This window comes from Cibotium barometz, chromosome 36, assembly GCF_041138505.1.
Source record: "Cibotium barometz isolate CiBa-2024 chromosome 36, ASM4113850v1, whole genome shotgun sequence".
NCBI classification, from domain to species: Eukaryota; Viridiplantae; Streptophyta; class Polypodiopsida; order Cyatheales; family Cibotiaceae; genus Cibotium; species Cibotium barometz.
In genome coordinates, this window is record NC_141081.1 from 16,875,589 (window position 1) to 16,898,605 (window position 23,017).

A 23,017-nucleotide genomic window follows, 5' to 3' on the forward strand; every position below is an offset into this window, starting at 1 on the left:
GAATCCTTCGTGAGTGAGATGGTTGAGATTTCTTATATTTTGGCTCATAAAGATATGCCAACCTCATAGCTCCCTTGAGAGTATTTAGCATTTGAGCTAATACACCCACCTTGATAAAGGAATCCAACCCACGTATAAACTTCTTCATCTTCATTTTCTCATTGAGACCTTCCACATACATGGAAAACTTCATGAAACTCTTGGTATATTCTCTTACCACCATGCCCTTTTGAGAAAGCTCATACCATTTCTCATGGTATCTATCAATTACCAAAGGTGAGATGAAGGTCAATTTCATCTCTCTTTTCAAATCCTCCCATGAGTGTGGTACATTCCCATGTTTAATCATGTCTCCACCATTGAGATGAGAATAATCCTCCATGTCTAATGAAGAAAATTTCACTTTGCCTTGATCACTCTTGGGGTACAGGTTAAAATAAGTATCTTACTTGATAATCCACTCCTCCACCCTTGAATTTGGAGAGACATCTTGTCTTTGATATCCTTGGAAGTGTTTGAAGAGGAATTCTCACGATGTGGCTTGTTCTTTTGTGATTTCATGTAGGAGTTGGAAAATTAAGCAAAGTCTTTGTACTCCCTTGATGGAAGGTAACTCCATCCAACTATCATGAGCTTCCACGCATCTTTGTGCAAAAGACATGTGCTTCCAATCACGATCAACCCCATCCTCATCCCAATGCATCTCCTTATCTACCATGATAGGATGATTTGCTTTTGGATAAGATGGTACACTCTTGGCATACCCATAGCATGGATCCATAAGCTTGAATGAATCTTGTGGTGGTTTGCTATTCACTTGAGAAGTATTGGGCTGAAATGAAGAAGGCATCAAATCTTTTATAAGGGGTCTCCTAACATCCATCATAAACCCCAATCAAGGAGCCTTCATGGAAGCCTCTTACATAGCTTGTTTACCTCCCTTGTGACCACCATAATGTTCTTTATGCATAGGTTTCTTGCCCTCTGAACCCCACTAATTCTACCCTTAATGGCTTCTTCATGGATTAACCCAACTGATCTTCAGTAGCTCTTATCTTGGTAGTCATAGATTCAAACTTTGAATTCAAGGTATGTTTGATGATATCTGATCTATCCACCATGAGTGGCTTAAAATAAAGTTTATCCACAAGCAATTGTAAGAGAGTCGTTTCAAATGACTTGCGAACTTTGAGAGGTGTACTTATGGGTTATGGGCACTACCTGCATTAGCATCCTCTTTAACTCCCTTTGAAGTTTGACCCATGGATTGAGAGGAACTTTTATGAGTGCTTCCCCCAAGAATTTTCTCTTCAAGCTCTCCCATTGTGTCCATAGTGCTGTGTTCCATCGATTCCTCCCCTTCCATATCCTCCGTGCTAATGATAGCTTTCTAGGTATACCTTTTGGCTTATTGGCCATAATAGAGCTATTTTGGTAAATTTTTGCGATAAGTTGTAAGTGTGTCAGATTTGGGTATTCTAGGGTGCTATGGGAAGAGTTAGGATAAGGGGTAAGCTTATGATGTCAATTTTGGTTCAGTTAACTCTCTATGTACCTCTGTTTTGAATTTTTTCCCACAAGTCAAATAGTGATAGTTTGGTCCACTGCTTACACTCCAATGATCCAAATGAGTTGAAACTTGGTGGTGGTTAAGGTATTTGGAAAGTGGAGAACATAATGGTGAAGCCAAATTTATGATCCGAGACTTGGTTCAAATTCTGTTCAAATAGGGTGATATACGGTAGAGAAACGGGTGTAGCATCTTAACTCAGAAACCAAATGGGGTGGTTGAGGGCTCTATGGAAGCCCTAATGGTGTAAAATAACCCCCAGTATTCAATTTAGCAGTCCAAAACCTCTCGAACTGAATCACACTTTTTTAAAAGCTGTAGATTATGTCAAATTGCGAATAACTGCAAGCAACCAACTTGCAAAGAAATGCATATATGCATCCCGGCATATCCAAAGCATCATAATGCATCCAAATAGCATCCATCCAATGAATTTTGACCAAAGTTTTGCATGACCTTGGTGCATTTATGAACCAATCTCAATCACTATATCTAATATTAATGTGCTCAATAATGCCAACTATGCATCCTTACATAATCCCATTGATTGTCAATTACATTTCAACTCATTGTCACTTGTATGCATAGAACCATTGCCAATTTGATTTGATGTAGCAAGTTGAACTATGAATGCCAATCTCCTGACAAGCCTTCTTACCTCCCTACTAAAGTTTGAAATCTAATGGCAAGGGTTGAGGCCATGTCTTGAATATCATGTACCTATTCCCTCTCCTTGCCACTTTTCCAAAAGCACTCACGACAAGGAGAGTTAAGCCATGCTCTCCCTTGGCCTCTCCACCAATGCCAAGGGTACCCTCTCAACATGCTAGATTCTAGTGTTTTTTTGGAACGACTTATACACTTTGATTGAGAATCCAGCAATGTAAAGAGAGTAGAGTGTTTGAGGGCTTACAATTCAAATCATGTACTCATGTTGTACATTACCATTTTAGCATGTACTCATGTTTGCATTATGCTTACACCCTTTTTTCATCAAATCCTTTGCTCCAAAGCTTGTAATAGTCATCCAACCATAGAGAAGCAACCAATGCCCTCACCAAGGTATAAAAAATGTGAAAAGCATTAATGGATTGCATGCTCTTTTCCTCTTTCAATTCAATTGTTGACTTCTTTGCATGTGTAGGGTAAAAGTGATTGGGAAAATGTGTGGAAATGATAAAGAGCAAGTAGAGGTTCAAGGCAATTTAAGCAATATGCAAAGGAATGATGAGAATCCCTTTTTTATCATAAACATTTTTTCTCCCAAAACCCTAATTCCCTTGGACAAATTGATCAAGCAATGCATGATTGTGTAGAGGAGATCACGGGAAGAAAGATTATAGATTGAAAACTCAAGAAATCCCACCATAAACCCTAATTTTGAAGGCAACTCCCAAAACCTTGTTTCTCCCAACAAGAAACTCTTAAATTGTGAGCATTATTGCAAATCAATGATATGAGAGAGTAGAGGAAAGATAAGGGAAGAGAACTAACACCTTGGATCTCAAAACTTTTAAGTAAAAACCCTAATTTTGGTAAGAAATCCCAAATTTTCAAAGTAGCTAAGAAACTCTATTTTCTTATCAAGAATGCAACAAGGGTGGCATCTATGGGTAGAGGGGAGTGTGGGGAAGAGCAAAGCAATATCAATTCTATGAAAATGTGAGAGGAGACCCGAATTTTGGAAAGAACCCCCAATTTGAAGAAAGTTCAAAAAACCCTAATCCCATGGTTTGAGAGTCAACCAAAAGCATGAATTTGTGCATAATCCATGCAAAAACCCTAATTTTTCATGAAACCCTAAATCCCATGAATCTCAAGTAAAATCACCATTGAAGGGTTCTATAGAAACCTTACATGATGTGCTTGATATTACCATTTCCATCATCGAAACCTTTAAGAAGGGGGTGGCAAAAACGTAGGCATTCATGGGTTTTGTGGAAGTGAAAGTATGGCCAAGATGGAGCTCTTTGTGTTATCCCTTGAGTGGCCCAAGCTTTTGCCTAAGGTGGAGCAAGCTTATGTGAGGCCAAATGTGCAAGGGAAGCCATGGCAAGTCAAGCAAGAAGAGGGATAAGATGAAAAACGTGATAATTCATTTTCTAATTTTCCCAAAAATTAATCCCAAATTTGGTCTTGATGCCTCAAATTTGGTCCAAAAAGATTAAATGACCCAAAATCTTCACAAACTCGCACTAAATGGGTTATGAAACATCAATTTTTGCATGTCTCCATCACTCAGCCCAAAATTTTGAAGATCCATGGAAGTTGTATATGAAAATCCAATAAAATGTAGGAAATAATCCAGCTTGCTTTCTCTGACCTGGCACTGTAAATCCCAAGAAACCACATCGTACTCTCGAGGAAGATTTGTGAAGATAAGTGCAACCAACTGAGTAGAGGACAAGGCAACAGCCATTTCCAACAAACTGATTATGGATGAACTTTCCCTTCATTTAAAATGACTGCATCAAACTACCTGCAAAGAATACCAGAGTGTAGAGTTGCCCTTGGAGAGTAACTTCCCTCATCGAGGAATCTCGGGCATAGAGATCCTCCAACTTGGACCAAACTTGATGTGCATCGGCAAGAGTTTGCAAGGCCAGTCAAACCTCCTTCATAATGGTTCGCACAAGCATTGAGTACGCCTTTGGAGTCATGATCCTCCTAGTCTTGTAATTCCACAAGGAATTCGTCCTCTTGAACCTTGTTCCAATGCCTTAAGTTTTGAGGATGCTCGGGCTTCTTCTCACTGCGTTGAACGATCTCCAACAACAAACCCTTATGAATGAACCAGACTCACATATTTAGCTTCTAATGAGGATAGTTGGTTCCATCCAACTTATCCTCCTTGTTCGTTTAGGGGGGAGTCATATCCACAGCAACAACGAACACCACAAAAACATAAATCTTAGCACTCCAAGACATCTCTCGAGCACTTTCCAATAGAGAGAAGCATTAGGACCAATCATCCCCCTCTTAAATCTAAGAAAGGAAGGAGCTGGACATAGTAGCAAAACAATCCACCAAAACTTATCGAAAACACCCAATCGAAGGACACCCAATCGAAGGGGAGGGAAGCCAAGGAATAAGACTGTTAAGGCCGCTTGTCGGGCTACACCACACGCGAAGAAAACGCCTCTTATCACTGTCCTGACTGTAAAAACAGCCACCACACCACCGGCCACCTCTTGTAAAAAAATTTCTTAGCAGGGGTTGCACAAGGCGAGCACCACATGAGAAAAATGCTAATGTGACGAGGCAGAACAAAAATGTAGCAGCTACTCTTGAAGAAAACTTAGCCCACTGAGAATGCAACAAGCAATAGCACAAGAACACAGGAGGAAGGAGGGGTCAAAACGTAGATGACGGCAACCAAGACCTAGACAGCTGATACCATGTTGGAGTATGCATAGGTGGAAGCATAAAGAGAGAGAGAGAGAGAGAGAGAGAGAGAGAGAGATTGTAGACAAGATCACTTTATTGATTAGCAAGAGGCTTACAATGGTAATTGATGGGTGTTACAATGTTCTTGGGATTGGATACACGAGTGATGAGGGGAGGAGGCCTTTATAAAGGAGGCCAAGAGTTGGCCGATTGCACCTTGAAGCTGGCTGAGAGTAGTAAACATGGAGTAATACATAATCCCCAATAAAAGGTCCGATTCCCACACACAATAAGAGGCACGAAATTCTAAACATCTACTTGATACTACCAAGTGGAACCATGTGCGTGTAGCTCCATGGCCCCCGTGAGATCCTGTGCGCTCTCTTAGTAACATGAGACTACTACCAAGTGGAACCATGTGCAGCAGAGCAAGGCTGGTTGGGACGGAACAGAAAATCCCCAAGTATGCTGCCAGAGCTGAGATTTTGCTTGCCCAAGTCCACAAGTTTGTAAGTTTACTTGTCTCTGCAAGTCTGCTTGCGGGCTTTGCCTTGTAGGCTTCATTCACAAAGAGGTTGATTGGATAATCTATGCAAAGGGAGGCCAAATTATTTTGTGCAATCTAATTTTGAGTTATATTATTTGTTCTATGTTCATGTTGCTTCAAGTATACCTTGACACTAGGATCAAGATCCAATAGTGCCCCCACCGCTATGGGTTCCATCCCATACCAGTCATACTTGCACCACCATTCATACGAGATCCAATACAACCTTATGTCATACCCATTACCACCATCACACCACCTATTACACTCGCACCACCACCCGTGGGGCGTAACAAACCTCGATCCACATACACCAAACTTCCTATGTCTACATACACCATCATGCCTATAGGGCAAGTCACTTGGTAGAGCGTTTCAGGCATGACTACGAGAGTTGGCGTCACTCTGCCTATCAGACGTGCATATATGATGGACGTAAGTATATTTTGTAATTTAGATGTAAGATTATTTAATTAATAATCTTGTGTTCTCAATATAATCTAACAAAATGATTTCTTTTAAATGTAGGAAATAAGATGTAGGGGAAAAAAAGAAGGTAGTCACAAGTTTGGAGGCCGTTTGGTCAAAAAAACAAAGAGATGAGAGATTTAGTCAGACATAGGCATGATAATGCTCATAGGTACAATAATCTTCTTAAAAAATTAGCAGAAATGTGTATATGTGTGTAGCTTTGCATCAATCTTCCAAATTTTAATAATATGACATTTTGTAATCAAGTAGTGCTGCAATTTACTAGGATCTTAAGTTTACATTGAAGCCTTAAAAGATGGGAAAGATTGAGAGAGAGTTATAGAGAGATTGAGGGTGGAGGGAGAGAGAATCACAACACTAGATTGGGTCCCTCTAAAGGGCCCACATCGTGTTCGGTATATTTGCTTGTTTATTGAAAGATATAAATTAAAGTACAATGATTACCTTATTGGGTATCCATGCATGACACACTTGACACATTTGACTCGACACAAAATACAACTTGCAAAGAGGGTTACATGGAACCTAGACCTAGATGATGGTATAAGGAACCACCATCGATAATGAAGCTAGCTGTGTATCCTCCAAGATTAAATGGATAGGTATGGAACACATCATGGACTCTCAAAGTCAATGTTATAATAGCTCCCGAGTCGAAAGGAAAGATTAAATCGGAGGGAAAGCTCACTAGCCCATCCTCACAGTTGTAGTGTGGATTTGGCACTGAATATATCTCAAAACACGTGGCCGAATGTCAAATGGTGCTAGTATAAAAGAAAGATCATGTAGGCGAAGACTAGAGTGTATCACAAGTGTATCTGAATGTTGTACCACATAATCACCTACCATGCATCTCAACTGGCATATGATGCACCCAAAAATGAATGTCATGGGATCCAAAAAAGAAGATAGGATCTTGTTGATAATCATGGAAGCCAAAGGAACATATCTCATGGTTGGCATTGTGTAAGAACAAATATCAGTGTGTTTGAGCATGATCCAAATCATGCACTATTAAGGCTCACCCTAACCCTCCTTGAAACACATCCAAAAAGAGATTATCTAGTGTTAATCCAATTCTAGGATTAACAAGAGCTACCGCCATTATCTTACATCAAGGAGTTACGGTAGATACACCAAAGGGTCATACATTCAAGATATCAAGCAATAGTGTTCAAAGCTACAACTTGGACGGGCACCCGTAATGGTGTGACAGAGTATTTATAGCGATATCTGCTTTAAGAGTGTGTGGTAGCAAGTGAGGATGAAGTCCTAAGTGATGTACTTTATGGATATATTATGAGAATAGTCATTGTAACAGCATTAGGTCTCTTATAAGCCTAAAGTGCCCGGTCGGCCACAGTTTAAGTGAGTGTGAACACTTATGGCTATATATATAAGTGAATTTCTCTCATAATACAACATACTCTCCCATTGTGCAATTGAGTCTTACTCTTGCTAATCCTCTTGTTAATCTCTCCTTAATACATGCTAGTGAGTGTGTGAGAAGTGAGGTGAGAGGAGGGACGAGCACCCATAGAGCAATGCGGCGGTGTGACAATGCTCGCCAGAGATGCGGTGGAATTACTTCTCAAGGAGTTGTAGAGCTTGGAGACCTCGAGGATTACGAGCTCGGCCATTGGAAAGATCCTCATGACAGTTGCGGTTCACCAGGTAATCTCTTTTTGGATGTGTTTCAAGAAGGGTTAGGGTGAGCCTTAACATTTTTGGCACCGTTGTCGAAGAGCCATCCCTTGGCTTTTTCCATCGTTTTGTCTCTAATCTACGCATAACCCATTGCCCATTATCTTGATTAGTAATTTTCCATGAAAAAGATGTAGATTTGATGGTGATTTGTGAGTGAGATTTGGTGTAGAATAGCTCTCTTTTTTGTTTTGAAAAGAATGCTTTTTGCTTAATTTTTTAATTAATTTATTATTATTATTTTTATTTTTATGATTTTTCATATTCTTAAGGCTTGCACATAGTTTATATTAGGCTTAGTTTGCATCCATTGCATCAAACAATGCAAGAGAATGCATTTCTTAGTGAATGTTAGCTCTCTTTAGTTTAAACATAGATCTAAGATCATTGATTTTAGTTTAATTGTGTGTTTTTTGTTAAAATTATTTGGATTAGAGTGTTAGCAAACATTAAGAGTAGCTTAATCTTTCAAAAAAATTCTTAAAACCATCAAAAAACCCTTGAATTTAGCTAATTTCTCTTAATGGATTGATTTTTATCATTTTGAGTGATTAATCTTGTTCAAAGAGGCTAAAAATTTAAAAAATGTGTTAATTAGAATCTATATTCATCATTTGAGTAGTCAAAATTGAGGTTTTTGAGTGTTTTGAGAGCATCTAGATACATCAAAACACCTAATCACATCAATTAATTGATCAATTGAAAAAATTTGACTCTCTTTGCTTAATTTTACCTTAAAAATGAGACTATAATTAAGAGTCTAATTAATCTTAGTTTAGATTAATTTATATAATTATTAATACACATAGATTAATTTTTTCTCGCTCTATCTAATGATGTGTTCAACTGTATAAATTAATTAAAGATTAGTGATTAATTAGAATCTTTGATTAGTATAAAAGAGAAAGATTGAAAAGATTAATCTTGAATTAATCTTTAATCACCGTTTTATATAACTCATTAAGGCTAATGAGCATTCAATGAGAGAAGATGCTCATGAGTTGTCAATTTATCTATTTTGGGGATCATTTATGAAGGATGTAAGGTGTGTCATTAAAGGGTTTTTTTAATTCCATTTATCTTTTTTGAAAAAATGCCCATATCCCTTTCATTCTAAATTCAAAAAAATTTCCTCTAAAAAGAAAAATTCATATTTCCCACGACTTCATTTTTTTTTCTTCAAAATTTCACGTGAACAAAAAAATGACGTGAACGAAAAACTCAAGTGAACGAAAAAATGACGTGAACGAAAAACTCACGTGAAAGGAAAAATGACGTGAACGAAATAATGACGTGAACAGAAAAATGACGTGAACGAAAATCACGTGAACAGAGAAATGATGTGAACGAAAATCTCACGTGAACGAAAATATGACGTGAACGAAAAAATCACGTGAATGAAAATTCGATTAAAAAAATAAAAAAAAATAATTAAAATTTAATCCCACGTGAAGTTCGATTCACGTGTGAAAAGTTTTTCACGACGTGAAATAAAAAGTTAACGCGACGTAATTTTTTTAAAAAAAATCAAAATTCAATTTCCACGGAGCGAATCCGGTTCACGCGTGAAGAGTGTTTCACCGTGTGAAATAGTTCACGCGGCAAAATAAAATAAAATTTAATTTTCACGTGAAGTTCGGTTCATGCGTAGAGTGTTTCACGGCGTTAAACAATTGTATGCGGTAAAAAAAAACCACCCCTGTTTGGAGGCCTGTATCTCTTAAACCGTGTATCCGATGAAGATGCTCTAGGGCTCATCAAAAAGTTGACATCGAGCTCTTTGACTTTGGACATGGTCGTCTAAAGTCAAAATTGATCATTTTGACCTCCGACCAGCGGCCTTAAAATTCGACCCGAAAATCGAGGCAAAAAAGCCCAAAAACCCTGAAAAATCGTAAAAAACAGCGCGAAATTGAGACAAGCCATATCCGAGCTACTTTTTAAGGATCTAAACGACAAAATTACGGACGAATCAAGGAAACAAAGTTGTACTCCAAAAATACTACAACTCTTATACGGTTTTTAAAATTCCTTTTGGTCACCCTAAAAAACGTGCTGTGAGAAACAGGAAAAAAATTATCAAATTTTTTTTCGTCGTGAGACAGTGATGGAAAATAGGTTTTAGGACCTTCTGTTCCATTGGGAAAGTTCCTAGCATATGCTTTTTTCAAAAAAATATCTAAGGTTCGCGTGTGAAGTATAGTGTCTAAGCTAATTAGGGCAAACAAACACCCATTTGATCCAACAAAGAGTACGCCAATCCTCTTGAGGCTGTAACGAGATATGGGAAAGTATAAAAAGTAAAATAAAAAATAAAAATAAAAACTGTGATTGCTTATTAAGGAGCATTTAGGCACTCTGACATGGCCACAATAGAGGGATTGCGTGCAATTACACAAGGACTGAACCCAATGGCTGACATCTTCGAGCCATTAAGATGCATGCCGCTTGCGTGCAATTACATAATAAGGACTGAACCCAATGGCTAACATCTTCAAGCCATTGAGATGCATGCCGCCAATTCACCTCCCCATGCCATTGATCATGCCGATAACAAGCGTGTCATCAAGTTTTACATCCCTTGTCACTTCGATTTAACCGGGCTTTGGTCCCTTGCCTAACATTCCTACAAATTCTATAAGTACCAACCCTTTCTTGGATGCCCACACCTTGGACATACTGATGACTAGTCTAGAAACGGGGGTGACCCAAGGACTCAGTGAGTTTCTTCCAATAAACAAGAGCACTCACATACAACCTCAATGACCCATACAGAAATACGACCGTATAAATTTTAAAAATAATGGACAAATATGATGGAACAATAAACCCTGTTCAATTCATTCAAAAGTTTGAACAGAGATGTGAAGCCTTTGGAAATCTTAACTGCCCCACTAAGGTACATGCGTTATGCTTAGAGAAAAAATCTAGTCGATGTTCATCGCATTAATACCAGCGATCAAGACCAACTTCAAAACCTTGAAATCAACCTTTATACATGGCTTTTCTAGACAAGGTGATCGGTGGAGTGTAGTAATAGAACTCTATTCAATTGAGCATCAACCACATGAATCCATTAGAGATTTTATCCTTTGGATAAAACTCTTGGACTCACGTTGAGTAATGAAAAAAATTAATCGATGTTCAATTGAGGAGATGTTTCATGATGGGCTAAAAGAATAACTGCTTACACAACTTGATCATTGTATCCAATCCGAAAACATTCGATCAATGTTGCAAAGAAGCAATACGTTTAGATGACAACCTGCTAGAAAATGATCATGCTACAAGATGTTACTCATCTAAACTAAATGAAGCAATGGCAAAAGAAAGATCGATCTTGGAATTGACATTTCCAGAATTCTATGCAACCTTGCTTAAATAACATCTCTAAGAGAGGATGAAAACCTTCAAAATCGGACATCCTTAATGCCTATAAAAATGATGAGCGAAATGCCTTGTGTTGAATACAATCACTATGACCATCCCTATTCTTATTGTGCATACAAGACACCTGTTTTTCTATACTGCATATATTGTAAAACCTTTGATCATGATACTAAGAAGTGTCCCGCTTCGGGTAGAAACTGCTCAGGAGAGAGGCAGTTAATCAGACACTTCAGTGTTTCTATTGTCGTGCGTAGACCTCACAAGGTGGCAGACTGTACAGTTTGGAATACTTCCATGTCCATAGTCACTGACACCTTGCGACCAATAAGATTGATCACATGTTCCAAGATTGTCTAAGACGAGTTGCTTCAATGCAACTTGTCTCACAAAATATAACTCTTAACATCTTAAGTGTACAAAATGGACAATTGTCCACAGTGCCATTGAATGTGCTTACACGTTTACAAGCCAAGACACGACAAACAATCCAAAAGAATGTAAATGACAACACCTCAACATGGGTAGAAGAACATGCTTTAAAACGGAACCCAAAAGAGAAAACAAAACCTTCTAAATCCAAGAAAGACAAGGGATAAAAAACTATCGAAACCAAGGTCGAAGTAAAAGACAGGAAAAAGGAGTTGGTAAAAGTAAACCCAAAAGGAGACATAAACATGACAGAGCCAAAAGCTATACATGATGCAGAAGCATCCACATCAAAGATTATCACACAAACTTCAACACCCATTATGCGACACAGGATACAAAAACCCAAAAGAAAATTCGATCTTGTCGCATAGGTAAACATAGTGAAAAACTGACAAACCAAAGAAAGTCAGAGAACGAAACAAGTTCTAGTACATCACTAAGTGAGGATGAGACAAGTTCTTACTCTTCGCTCAATACACCACATAGACCAATCAAGAAACTAGAACCCACTCAACCACCCCAAATGGATAATAATGATCACATGACATATGCGAAATGCAAAAAATGAGCTCAAGAGTGCATGCTTAGCATGGTTAACTGTCTTACAAGGTCATCGGTTGTGATTGAGCCTCATAATGCCAAAAGTAAAACAGCAACCAAGATACAAAACCTAGAGGAGTACCGCTTTCCCTTTCAAGAAGAAGATATACTCTCTATAGAAGAGTCATTTGAGATAGATTGTACGAACTATAGGCTTGAGAAAGCACGTAAGGAATTCGATAATTCCCTTACAAGATTAAAATAATCTCTCAAAACCTCAATGCTCCTCTGATGATAAAGCCAGAATCATATTAGCACTTGCACCTTTAATGGCTCAACCTGAGTTATACAAGGACATAACGAACTACATAAACCAGGACTGTGAGGATTTGCAAGTTTCCAAACAGCCCTCATTAAGAATTGTCGGAGGGCCAAGTGTGCCATTGTACGTATTGGGTACTCTTGAAAAAGTTGAGAAGAGGATGAAAGTGAATGAGAATATAAAACAGACAAGATCTGAAGCTGAAACACTAACCGAAACACCTATGGTTTCTTTGGAAGACTCTATCATGGTATGGTTGGATTCCCTACAGACAATGATGTTCAGCGTAAGCGCGCATTGATTAGCCCTCGACGAGCAAGTCATAACATCATGCCAATAGACACTTGGGTGTCATTGGAACAACTTAAACTCACCTCGACAAGCAATAGTCTTGCAAAAGGAACCAATGAACAAAACATTGAAGTTCCAGGTTACTTTAGATACACTACTCGAATAATCAATGACGATATGAAATTTACATTCATGTCAGATTTCCTTGAGTATAATGTCATCCTTGACGGAACTTGGATAAATGAATCGTTGTATTCACTAGGTGAATCCATGCAAACAATCACCTTGAACACTCCTAGATGCAATGTACAATTGTTATTTACGAGAGGAAGAAGCCTTGCAGGAGCTGGAACTTCTAACATATCTTACTGAAAAGACCCCTAGGATTTTGGTTGGATTGAAAATTGCAAATGAAATCACCACAGCTCAAGCACAGCTTTATCCAACACAAGAACACAATCTCATGACCCTAGAGCTATGGGATTTGTTAGGTCAACTAACACTCACGGCTCATACTGAAAGGATTACCTTTACACAAGACTTGAACATGCCCAATGTATATGGAAAGTAACCTCCTCACAAGTTTTTTATGGTTGAGTATATGTTAGAAGCAGATTTGATCTTGGGATATAAATGGACTGTTACTGCCCAAGTACCACTATGCTTTGCTAGCGATAGAGTCATCATGATGATCAACGACAAAAAGTTGACAGTACCATATTGTGAGGAAGAAGATCCAACTTTAATGGATATCTATGATGCTGAACGCAAAAGGATACAAGCCTCTTCCACAAAAGCCCCTCTACACAATGACCTACCATCTGCATCAACAACCAACTCCAATAAAGCCTCTACTCCATCAACCCCGTCCTCACCTACGAAGTTCGATGCTAAAACCTCACAATCAACAGCTATTCCTAAAGAATTTCCCAGAGCCCAACCATCTAGCTCTAACAGGGAACTCAAAGGAAAGGCCCCGGATCCTATGCATCTTCATCAACAAACCTCACCAAAGGAGATAACCACACGCTCAAAGGCCTCGTTATCAAAAACCACTCCACAAGAGACTCTCACGTCATCATCAATGCCAATGAGTCTCAAATTTACAGCCTCAGCACAAACCAAAGTCAAGGAGGGCCCCAAACCTTCCACATCACCCCAAAAGAAAACTCCACCAACGACAACCACAATCATGATACCTTAATAGTATCAATATGTGGGTGGAGAAGCAGCTACTTGTAGCTCAAGGCTACTATGAAGGTGCCAATCACATTTGGGTGCCTCGACAGTCAAAACCTTTTCCTCAACAAAGCACTCAAAAGCCAAGGAAGAACAAGAGTACTCCACAACACCGTCCACAAAAGCTTATGCGAGTTCCTCAAAGAGCTCCACCAATGCAACAAGTGTGGGTACCAAAAACATTGCTGCAAGCACAAGGGTACTACCAAAGAAATACCAAAGCTTGGATCCCCAAGCGCATCACAAAGTTCCCTAAGCTCACACAGAAGGAAGCCTCAACACTAAACACATCGGCAACTAAATTACAGTATTCATCAAAGATGGGTACCTGTGCATGTACTTCAACAACAAGGATACCATGATGGTAATTCCATCATATGGTTGCCAAAATCGAATAATATGAAGAAAAACCTCACCACCGACTTCAACCCCAACAACTTCACCTATAGTTCGACAAGAATGAAGGCCCAAGAAACAGCAAGCAAATCCCTCAACCACTCTCGTGCATCCAGCACCAGCACAAGAGCTTGTTTGTTCAAGCAAACAATCACCAGTCTTCCCTACTGCCTTGGCATCATTTCAACAACAAATTCAGATTAAATACGAAGACTTAAGAGCACATCAAGAACAAAATAACAATACTTTTATCACCCCTCTGGAAATGATAAATGATCCATCCTAATAAGTAAGTGCAAACACAGTTGTAAAGTCACGGCCCATGTCAGTCTCTGCAATTTCACGTCATGACTTTCACGTATGCACTTTCACGTCTTGGATCTTCACGTCATGACTTTCACGTTTGTAATTTCACGTCTACAGTTTCACGTCATGACTCACGTCTACACTCACGTCTTGGATCGTCACGTCATGACTTTGACATCTTAGATCTTCACGTCACGACTTTCACGTCTGCTATTTCACGTCACGACTTTCACGTTTGCTACTTCACGTTTGCTACTTCACGTCTGCTATTTCACGTCTACACTTTCACGTCATGACTTTCATGTTTACACTTTCACGTTTTAGATCTTCACGTCATGACTTTCACGTCTGCTATTTCACGTCATGACTTTCACGTCTACAATTTCACGTCATGACTTTCACGTCTGGTCTTCCACGCCTCAGTGTTTCACGTCTTAGCAGTTCACGTAAAAAATAATATTAATAATAAATGAATGAGATCAAAATTTACAAATTCAAGGAGTTCCATCTCACGGCTTAAACACCTGCACTTTCACGATCTAAGACTCATCAAGGATTACACCAAAGAGTCATACATTCAAGATATCAAGCAATAGTATCCAAAGCTACAACTTGAACGGACGCCTGTGTAATGGTGTGACGGAGTATTTATGACGATATCCGCTTCAAGAGCACATGTGTGGTAGCAAGTTAGGATGAAGTTCTAAGTGATGTACTTCATGGATATATTATGAGAGTAGTCATTGTAATAGCATTAAGCCTCTTATGAGTCTAAAGTGCCCGATCGGCCACGGTTTAAGTGAGTGTGAACACTTATAGCCATGTATATAAGTGAATTTCTCTCATAATACAACACTCTCCCATTGTGTAATTGAGTCTTGCTCTTTCTTCCTAATGCATGCTAGTGAGTGAGGTGAGAGGAGGGACGAGGACCCGTAGAGCAACGCGACGGTGTGACAAGGAATTGTAGAGCTGAGACCTTGAGGGTTACGAGCTCGACCATTGGAAAGATCCTCACGACAGTTGTGGTTCACCAAGTAATCTCTTTTTGGATGTGTTTCAAGGAGGGTTAGGGTGAGCCGCCTTAACATGCACCGAATCCTGATGTACAAATCCCTCTACATATATGTGATCCTCTAAGGTAAAAATGTGATCAACAAGATCACCATAAGCATCATTGTCATCACTAACGCTGAACAATGTATCCACACATGGGAAATAAGTGGAATTACCCATGAAATCACTTAACCACACATAAATTTAGGTGTAGCTAAGGTCGGGTTCTTGTCTGGCTAGCCACTAAAAGAAGGGGAGGTGTGGCCACTTATGTCTAGTTGTGTGTGGGCAGATGGAAGGTGTGCTATTAGTGGCCTCCAAGTGCCTTTTTAGAGTAAAAAGAGCGCATCGACCTTTTTAAACTATAAATGTGATTTTTTAAATAAAAATTACGGGATATATTGTGCTTCGTTGCCCTACCAAGCCCTTACTTGATCGCAGGTGCAAGGCATTTATCCTTTATTGTCATACTTTACAAGGTGGTTGTTTGGGAATTGACTTAATCCAAGTAGATTCTCGATTTAATGCAAAACAACTGAGTTTTTCTTCATGATTACTTTTAGATATCTTCAGGTTGCTATCCCTTGTCAGGGGGTTCTATGGGTTATACACATCCACGACAAGCAACTATTAGGTGGAAGGAGAGTCATTTGAGTACGTAGCGAGAACAAAATTTCTTGATAGCTTTATCTCATCGTGGACACAAGGCATTTATCCGTTGTCGTCATACTTTATGGGGTCGTCATTTGGGAAGTGACTTAATTCGAGTAGATTTTTTACTTGTTGTAGAACAATTGAGTTTTCCTTCATGATTCCTTCCAGATACCTTTGGGTTGTTATGCCTCGTCAAGGGGTTTCTCGGGCTATACACACCAACAATGGGTAGCCATTAGGTGGAAGGAAAGTCGTTTAAGTATGTAGCGAGAAGCAAATTTCTTGAAAGTTTTTTGATTTGTATAAAGTGTGTGTGCCAACCCCCCCTCGCCCCCCCAAAGCATCTCTTCTTCTCCTCTACAACCCGCATGAATATTTGATGGCCACTCTGATCAAGCCCTCCTACCTATCTTCTGGCCTACGCAACAGCCTAAGACTTGACTGTCCTACACAACTAGGTGTGTATGCTTTGCTTTGCACACTCAAAGGACAATGCTACCCTATGCGTAGATTGAAAACCCAACCCTAAAAAAGCTTTACTTACTATCTTGCACCCCCTATGCTTACATGCCAACATACATGCAACATGGCAAGTACATGAGCACAAAATTCAGCCAAACATGAGAGAAAAATAACAAGAATTTAGGAGGGTTTTATCCATGGGGTTTCCTCTCATATCAGCCATACACAATCTCCTTCCCTCAAAATCCATGTCACTTGACATGTCAACAAAACCCTAAAATGCATAAACTTTTTTTCCTGAGATGGCATCCTTCAACGAGAATACATCAAATCAACCTTAGCATAAAAGCGTAGAAAATAGCTAGATCTTGTGAATCACAATACCTTTTGCTATTAGGCCGCTTTGACACCAAGTGTTACAACCCCATAGATCTCCTAAAGACAAAATGAACAAACCGGATGCATGCTAGCTCACCTCCCAACGATATGTTCTATGCTTCGAACCTCTCCTGAGCCAAGGGCTAAGGTCTAACAACCACTCATCCATGCCAATCTATGCTCTGCCACATGCAAAGCTGGAGTCTCCGTCAACCAATAGTGAGATAATGACAACAATAACCCATGTTTCACTTATATAATGTCCATTGTTGCTATAATTAAACATCCTATTATAAATAGCAAGTACACATGGGGTTATTGATAATAACCTATTAGCTTGTTTCCTCCTAGTCCTAGAGCTTCCCTAACCTTGACGGATTAGGGCACTAATCTTGAGGATTAATACTAGGCAGGTTCACACACAGCCCCATAGACATGCGTCTAGATGCTAGAAGGGGCACCCAAGAAGAGGTGCATCGCCAATACAACCAAGGCCTATCCATGGGTTTTGCGAGACGTAATTATTTACGCAAATGCCCATTTTGTTATTTGCAAGTGTTTTATTCCTAAAGTGCACACTTGGCGAGTACACTTCGGAGTAAAACCCAAGGCAAACAAGTTATGAAGTAAACACACAATTGAGCACCCCGACTTAATGAAGATTGGAGAACCCATAGGCACCCTTACTTAATGGAGTATGGACGGGTGGCCATCCTGCCGAGTGGCAAGTACCTGGCAGAAGTCAATTGAGTCGGTTCGAGAGTGTCGACAAATTGTATAGTTGGGTATAAATAACAGCGAATAGTAATATGTATTTTCCTACGAAACTCATTTATTTCAACAACATAAAATACTAGAGGTTAAATATATATTTGCTGTGTTTTTAACTGTAGTTGTGCAGGTCTTCAATTGTTATAACTTATCTAAAGTGTTGTGCAAGTCTTCAGAGCCTTTATGTTAGTGACAAAACCTTCTAGGTTTTGAAATCAAAGGTTTCTCAAATGTTCTAAAAAACATTTATTTCGAGCACTGGTTGAGGGCTGAGGACTCTGATAAAGTGTTTAATTTTTCTCCCAAAAAAAAAAAATAAATAAATCCCACTAGTATTCTAAAAATAGCATCATTTTGACCTGCAAACAAATTAGTCAAGATCTTACCTACAGATCGCAATCTCTACTCCAAAATCTCCGAGACAAATCACACGCAACTCCATGCTATAAAAACCGTCGTACTTTCACACCAAGACCATCTATATCATTCAGGCAAACTGATTGACTGATTGCACCACATGAAGAACTCATCATCATTAAACTGCACGTAGACAAACTTCATCGTAGCAAACATTGTTTGTAATTGTCTTTTCTCTCTCACAGCCGGAACAAGCATCTCTTGCTCTCATCGGAAATGTAACCTCTCTTTTACTCATTAGAGACACAAGCCTGAATTCAAAAAACCTTGCACTCATCAAGACACAAGCCAGAACATATGAGGAATCATGTCACCTGATTCCTTGCATCCAAACTCCAGCAATAGCAGACATTTTTTCCCATGTTGATATTTTCCGAAGCAAAAAGTTCAGCGAGTCTAAAACCGCTGAATTCACTTTCTCCCCCTGTCCATCCATTTGATTCACGGACAACAAACTTGTCTTTTTGCTTCAAAATGGATCAAAAAGTTTTGAACTCTCGATCTCCAATGATCGACTTGGGCAAATCACACCATACACTTTGCTTCAAAGGTATTTCAAGCTTGTATGAAGTGCAATCTACAACAGTCCATGTATATCCATAATGAAATCCATCATACCAAGGTGGGGTTGAGATCAGCAATGGCTAATGCCACCTTGGTATCTTTTTTGCATGTAGACTTGACTCTATGGCAGGCTAGACACTCTAAACATATTCCTCCACATCGTTTTTCAGCACAGGCCAAAAGAAGTCTCTCTCAATATCAGAAAATGTGTATACTAGCTAAACTGCATCTATTTTATCTCCAAAGTAAGGAGAAGAATCACATTCCTCGAATAGTTTCTGACACTACGACACAACTTGTTCATGGTCACAAGATGGCTTTCACTAATAGAATAAGAGTGATATTCAGAGGTGCAAAATTCTAGATGATAAAATTCCCTCAATTTGACAAATCCAAATGTTAGGCTATGGACCTATGGTGTCACAAACGGGCATGTGTATACGGAACCAATTCACTACCAAAACAACATACACACATCAACCATTCCTGGCATATACATGATTACCATCATTGTGAAACATTACATGAGCATATACATCCTGCAAACATAAACCAACTTACACATAACACAGCACTAGGGGCTGAAGTTGGGCCAACCCCCCCCCTAAGGTATCTTTATTACCAACAGAAGTATTTATATGTACAAGATGCAGGAGCCCAAAGAGTACACACTCATCCAGCCGACACCAAATTTATCCAATTGTGAAAACATAGGTAAACACATTACCTGCAACTCCTTGGTCACCAACCACTCTTGTTGCAACAGCCTCGGTCACCAACCAAGGTTAAGCGATCACCAACCGCTCCTGTAGAAATACCCTCGGTCACCAACAAGGGTAGAGTGATCACCAACCACTCCTATACTTTGATAGAGCGGTCACCAACCCTCTAACAAAGTGCTGTCCCAAACCTGCAAAACAATAACCAGCCATGGTTTTGGCTCACTGGCCACTCACAGGTTCCACCATATCACATCCCCAGGCCTGATACTTGTCTAGGGACATGTTTGCTCAAGTTTCGTCGCGAGAAACCTCTTGCAAACCTGTAAAAACAACCAATAATGGCCCTTAAAACAGTCAGCCAGCTCCTGTTGAGGCTCAGAGGTTCACTCCGTCCAAACCCTGTTCTCAGCAGAGTAGCACAAAAACAGTCCCAACAACCATGCGCCAGCTTCTAGAAAACAAATCTAACAACTTGCAGCCCTGTAGATGCAAATCGGCCATCCCTGTAGAGAGAGAGAGAGAGAGAGAGAGAGAGATAGTAGCCAGACAACCCTAGGACTCTTGCTCTTGGCATGTACTCCACCTGTAGCTCATGCAAACTGTGTAAAGTTGCTGTTTTTCCTGTCCAAAACAGCTCCTAACAACCCACGTTTTTCAGATGAGTGCTCTACAAGTCAGGGCTTGCCCACTTTGGCCCTCCCACACCCAGAATAGCAACTCGTGGAGCTATTTGGGAGTGCCCGGGTCATAATTGGCCTTGGTTCATTAAAAATAGTCCAGCTTGATGTGAACTCACTTATAAAATTATAAGTGTATCCGCCCACACTTTAAGTGAATATGAACCCTACACCAAATAAACCTGAGTAACATGAAATAATGAATAAATTGGGTTAAGTGTGTACACTTACCACCTGCAAAACACAAGGAAACCATATGAGTCCCAAACAGGTGTGTACACGCGTATCCACGGGTTGTCCAGGCGTCCCCGGTGCCCGTGGACATTCACAGGCCAAAATACCAAGCAATGTCCAGGCATCAAAAACAAGTCATCCATGCATGTGCAACTCACATACATATGCTAGTGCACAAACATAGTGGATGAAATCTCCCAACTTACATCTTGTACATCCAACTAGCCCGTTCACAGGCGTCGTCCACACAAGACCAAAAAGTACTCACCAGGGTAACCACCCTTCCATGAGTCCAAAGTCACTCACCAGGGTTACCACCCTTCCATGAGTTCATAAATCATGCCAGGAACTCACACCAGGATACCAATCCTTCCATGGAGCCCTTCCACATGTATTCAATCATGACATCATTCCAGACGTCTGCCAGAGAAGTGGTGACATTCCCCCCGGCTTCTAATCAATTGCCCGCAACTGAAAAACTTCCAAGTAGACCGCAAGAAGATCTGGATAATCTTTAAAATATGCCTCGTCCATCCACTTCGCATCAAGTGCTGGATAGTTCCTGAATAGTTCCTGAACTTCACAAGGTACTTACGGACAAGCTTGCCTCTAGCAGCTTTCTAATCCTTGTGAAAAACAATCTGCTCAGGCTGCAATATCTCTTCCAGCCTGGCCTTCTTGGTTCAACATTGCACCAATACAACTCCCACATGCATCACATTCCACTGAGAAGGGTTTATGCAAATCTGGAATGATCAACACCGGTCCAGTCATGATTGCTTCCTTTAACTTAAGAAAGGCATTCCTTTGCTGTCACCCCAGTGAAAAGTAGCTTTCTTCTTTGTTAAATCATGCAAAGGTGAAGCAATCTCGGCGAAGAGCTTAATAAACCGGTGATAATATGAGCATAATCCCAGAAAACTAATCTCATGTATATTCTTCGATTCGGGCCAATCTTTTATATTCTTCATTTCAGCCCAGTACTTCTCGAGTGAATAACAAACCACCACAAGCTTCATTCGAGCCTATGGATCCATGCTATGGAAATGCCAAGTGGGTACCATCTTATCCAAAAGCAAATCAACCCATCATGGTAGATGGGGAGATGCATTGGGATAAGGATGGGGCCGATCATGTCTTTTGTACAAAGACAAGTGGAATCTCATGATAGTTGGATGGAGTAACCTTTGTTCACCAAGGAGGAGTGCAAAGACTTTGCTCAATTTGCAAACTCCTACATGCAATCACAAAAGAACTCCAATCAGTGAATAAATCACAAAGGCGTTGTAAACCTCCACAAAGAGAAAAGTATTCTTGTCCCTCAAAAAATAAGCTCCTTCAAATAGTGAATTCCTCCAACCACCTATTCAACAATTACACACACAAGCCAAAAACTTTACATACAACATCATGAAACACAAAGCTCTACAAGATGATTTCCCTAACCTGACAAAGTTAAACATGTCAGAAATCCAAGTGTAGAAAAGAAGGAGATCCCAATGCCATCGTGCTAAAAACCCTAGATAGTACAAAGTGACAAATTATCCTCACAACCAGACATGTGCAAAAGAGAAGGGGTCAGATTAGTAAGCTCCTTGATTCCAGCCACCTCCACTCCCAGAGCCATAAGGACCATCAATGTGTGATCTACCATACGGAGCTTCTACCATTCCTCGGTTAAGTCCAGAGGAGCTTTGATTGCCTCCGCGAGAACTTTCCTGGCGCTGCTGCAGTAAAAGTGCGAGAGAGTGAGTGAATGAGTAAGTGTGATCAAGGTAGAGTTGGGAACCGATGGTAAGCTATGGCGTACCTTGGGAGTGAATGCTAGAGAGAGCTTGACCTCTCCTTTGAATTTCCCATTGCCCCGGACGACAGTGTACGCTGTGGTTGCAGTCTTGCCAGCTTGAAAGACGCTTGCTAAGGGAACCCTAATGTCACACATACATGGCCTTTCAACAACACACGTTATCATTCCAAGAGCAACACACGTTTGAGAAAAGTGAGGAACACGCACGTGACCGTGCCGAGTTCGTCATCGGCGGTCATCACGTCCTCGTCCATGATCCTCATCGTCACTTCACAAACGTCCTCTTCCACACAAAACACGAACTTCTGGTTCCACGTTGGGTTGCTGCCTTGGTCTGCTTCCAACACAGGTAACTCATTCTTCTTTTAAATAAAATGATGACACGATAGGCACAACCCAACGATATGATACCTACTTCTCGCGACATTACTTTTCTGGCTTTGGTTTCCGCAGCTGATTATCGCATACGCGTCAGTTTTTGCTGCTCCACATGCCACAGGCCTTTTTCTTACTACCTACCTACATGGGACTTGCTGAGATCGCAACAAACGAGACGAGATGAGATACTTACAGAAGAAATCGCCCGACTTGAGACCGTGAGCACTGCCCAGCAAAACCTCCAGCGTTCCTGCAGGCATGGTGGGATTGGAAATCCTAAATGG

The 23,017-nt window shown here is 40.1% G+C and overlaps 1 protein-coding gene across 2 annotated transcripts in view; it reads right to left on the reverse strand.

Moving 5' to 3' along the window:
• Window positions 1–21,931: 21,931 nt before the first annotated feature.
• LOC147617544 (16 kDa phloem protein 2-like) overlaps window positions 21,932–23,017 on the reverse strand; it is a 1,197-nt gene continuing 111 nt past the window's right edge. The window contains exons 1-5 of one of the 2 annotated variants that reach the window (XM_086775814.1): window positions 22,927–23,017; window positions 22,771–22,836; window positions 22,563–22,689; window positions 22,359–22,476; window positions 21,932–22,272 (exon numbers count right to left, since the gene is read on the reverse strand). The exon at window positions 22,927–23,017 is cut by the window's right edge and continues 111 nt beyond it. In XM_086775814.1, the coding sequence (XP_086631940.1) occupies window positions 22,132–22,272; window positions 22,359–22,476; window positions 22,563–22,689; window positions 22,771–22,836; window positions 22,927–22,993 (519 nt within the window). In that variant the 5' untranslated portion in view covers window positions 22,994–23,017 and the 3' untranslated portion in view covers window positions 21,932–22,131. Of the gene's footprint in view, window positions 22,276–22,358; window positions 22,477–22,562; window positions 22,690–22,770; window positions 22,837–22,926 lie in introns of both variants that reach the window. The other variant, XM_086775813.1, reaches the window with a different exon arrangement.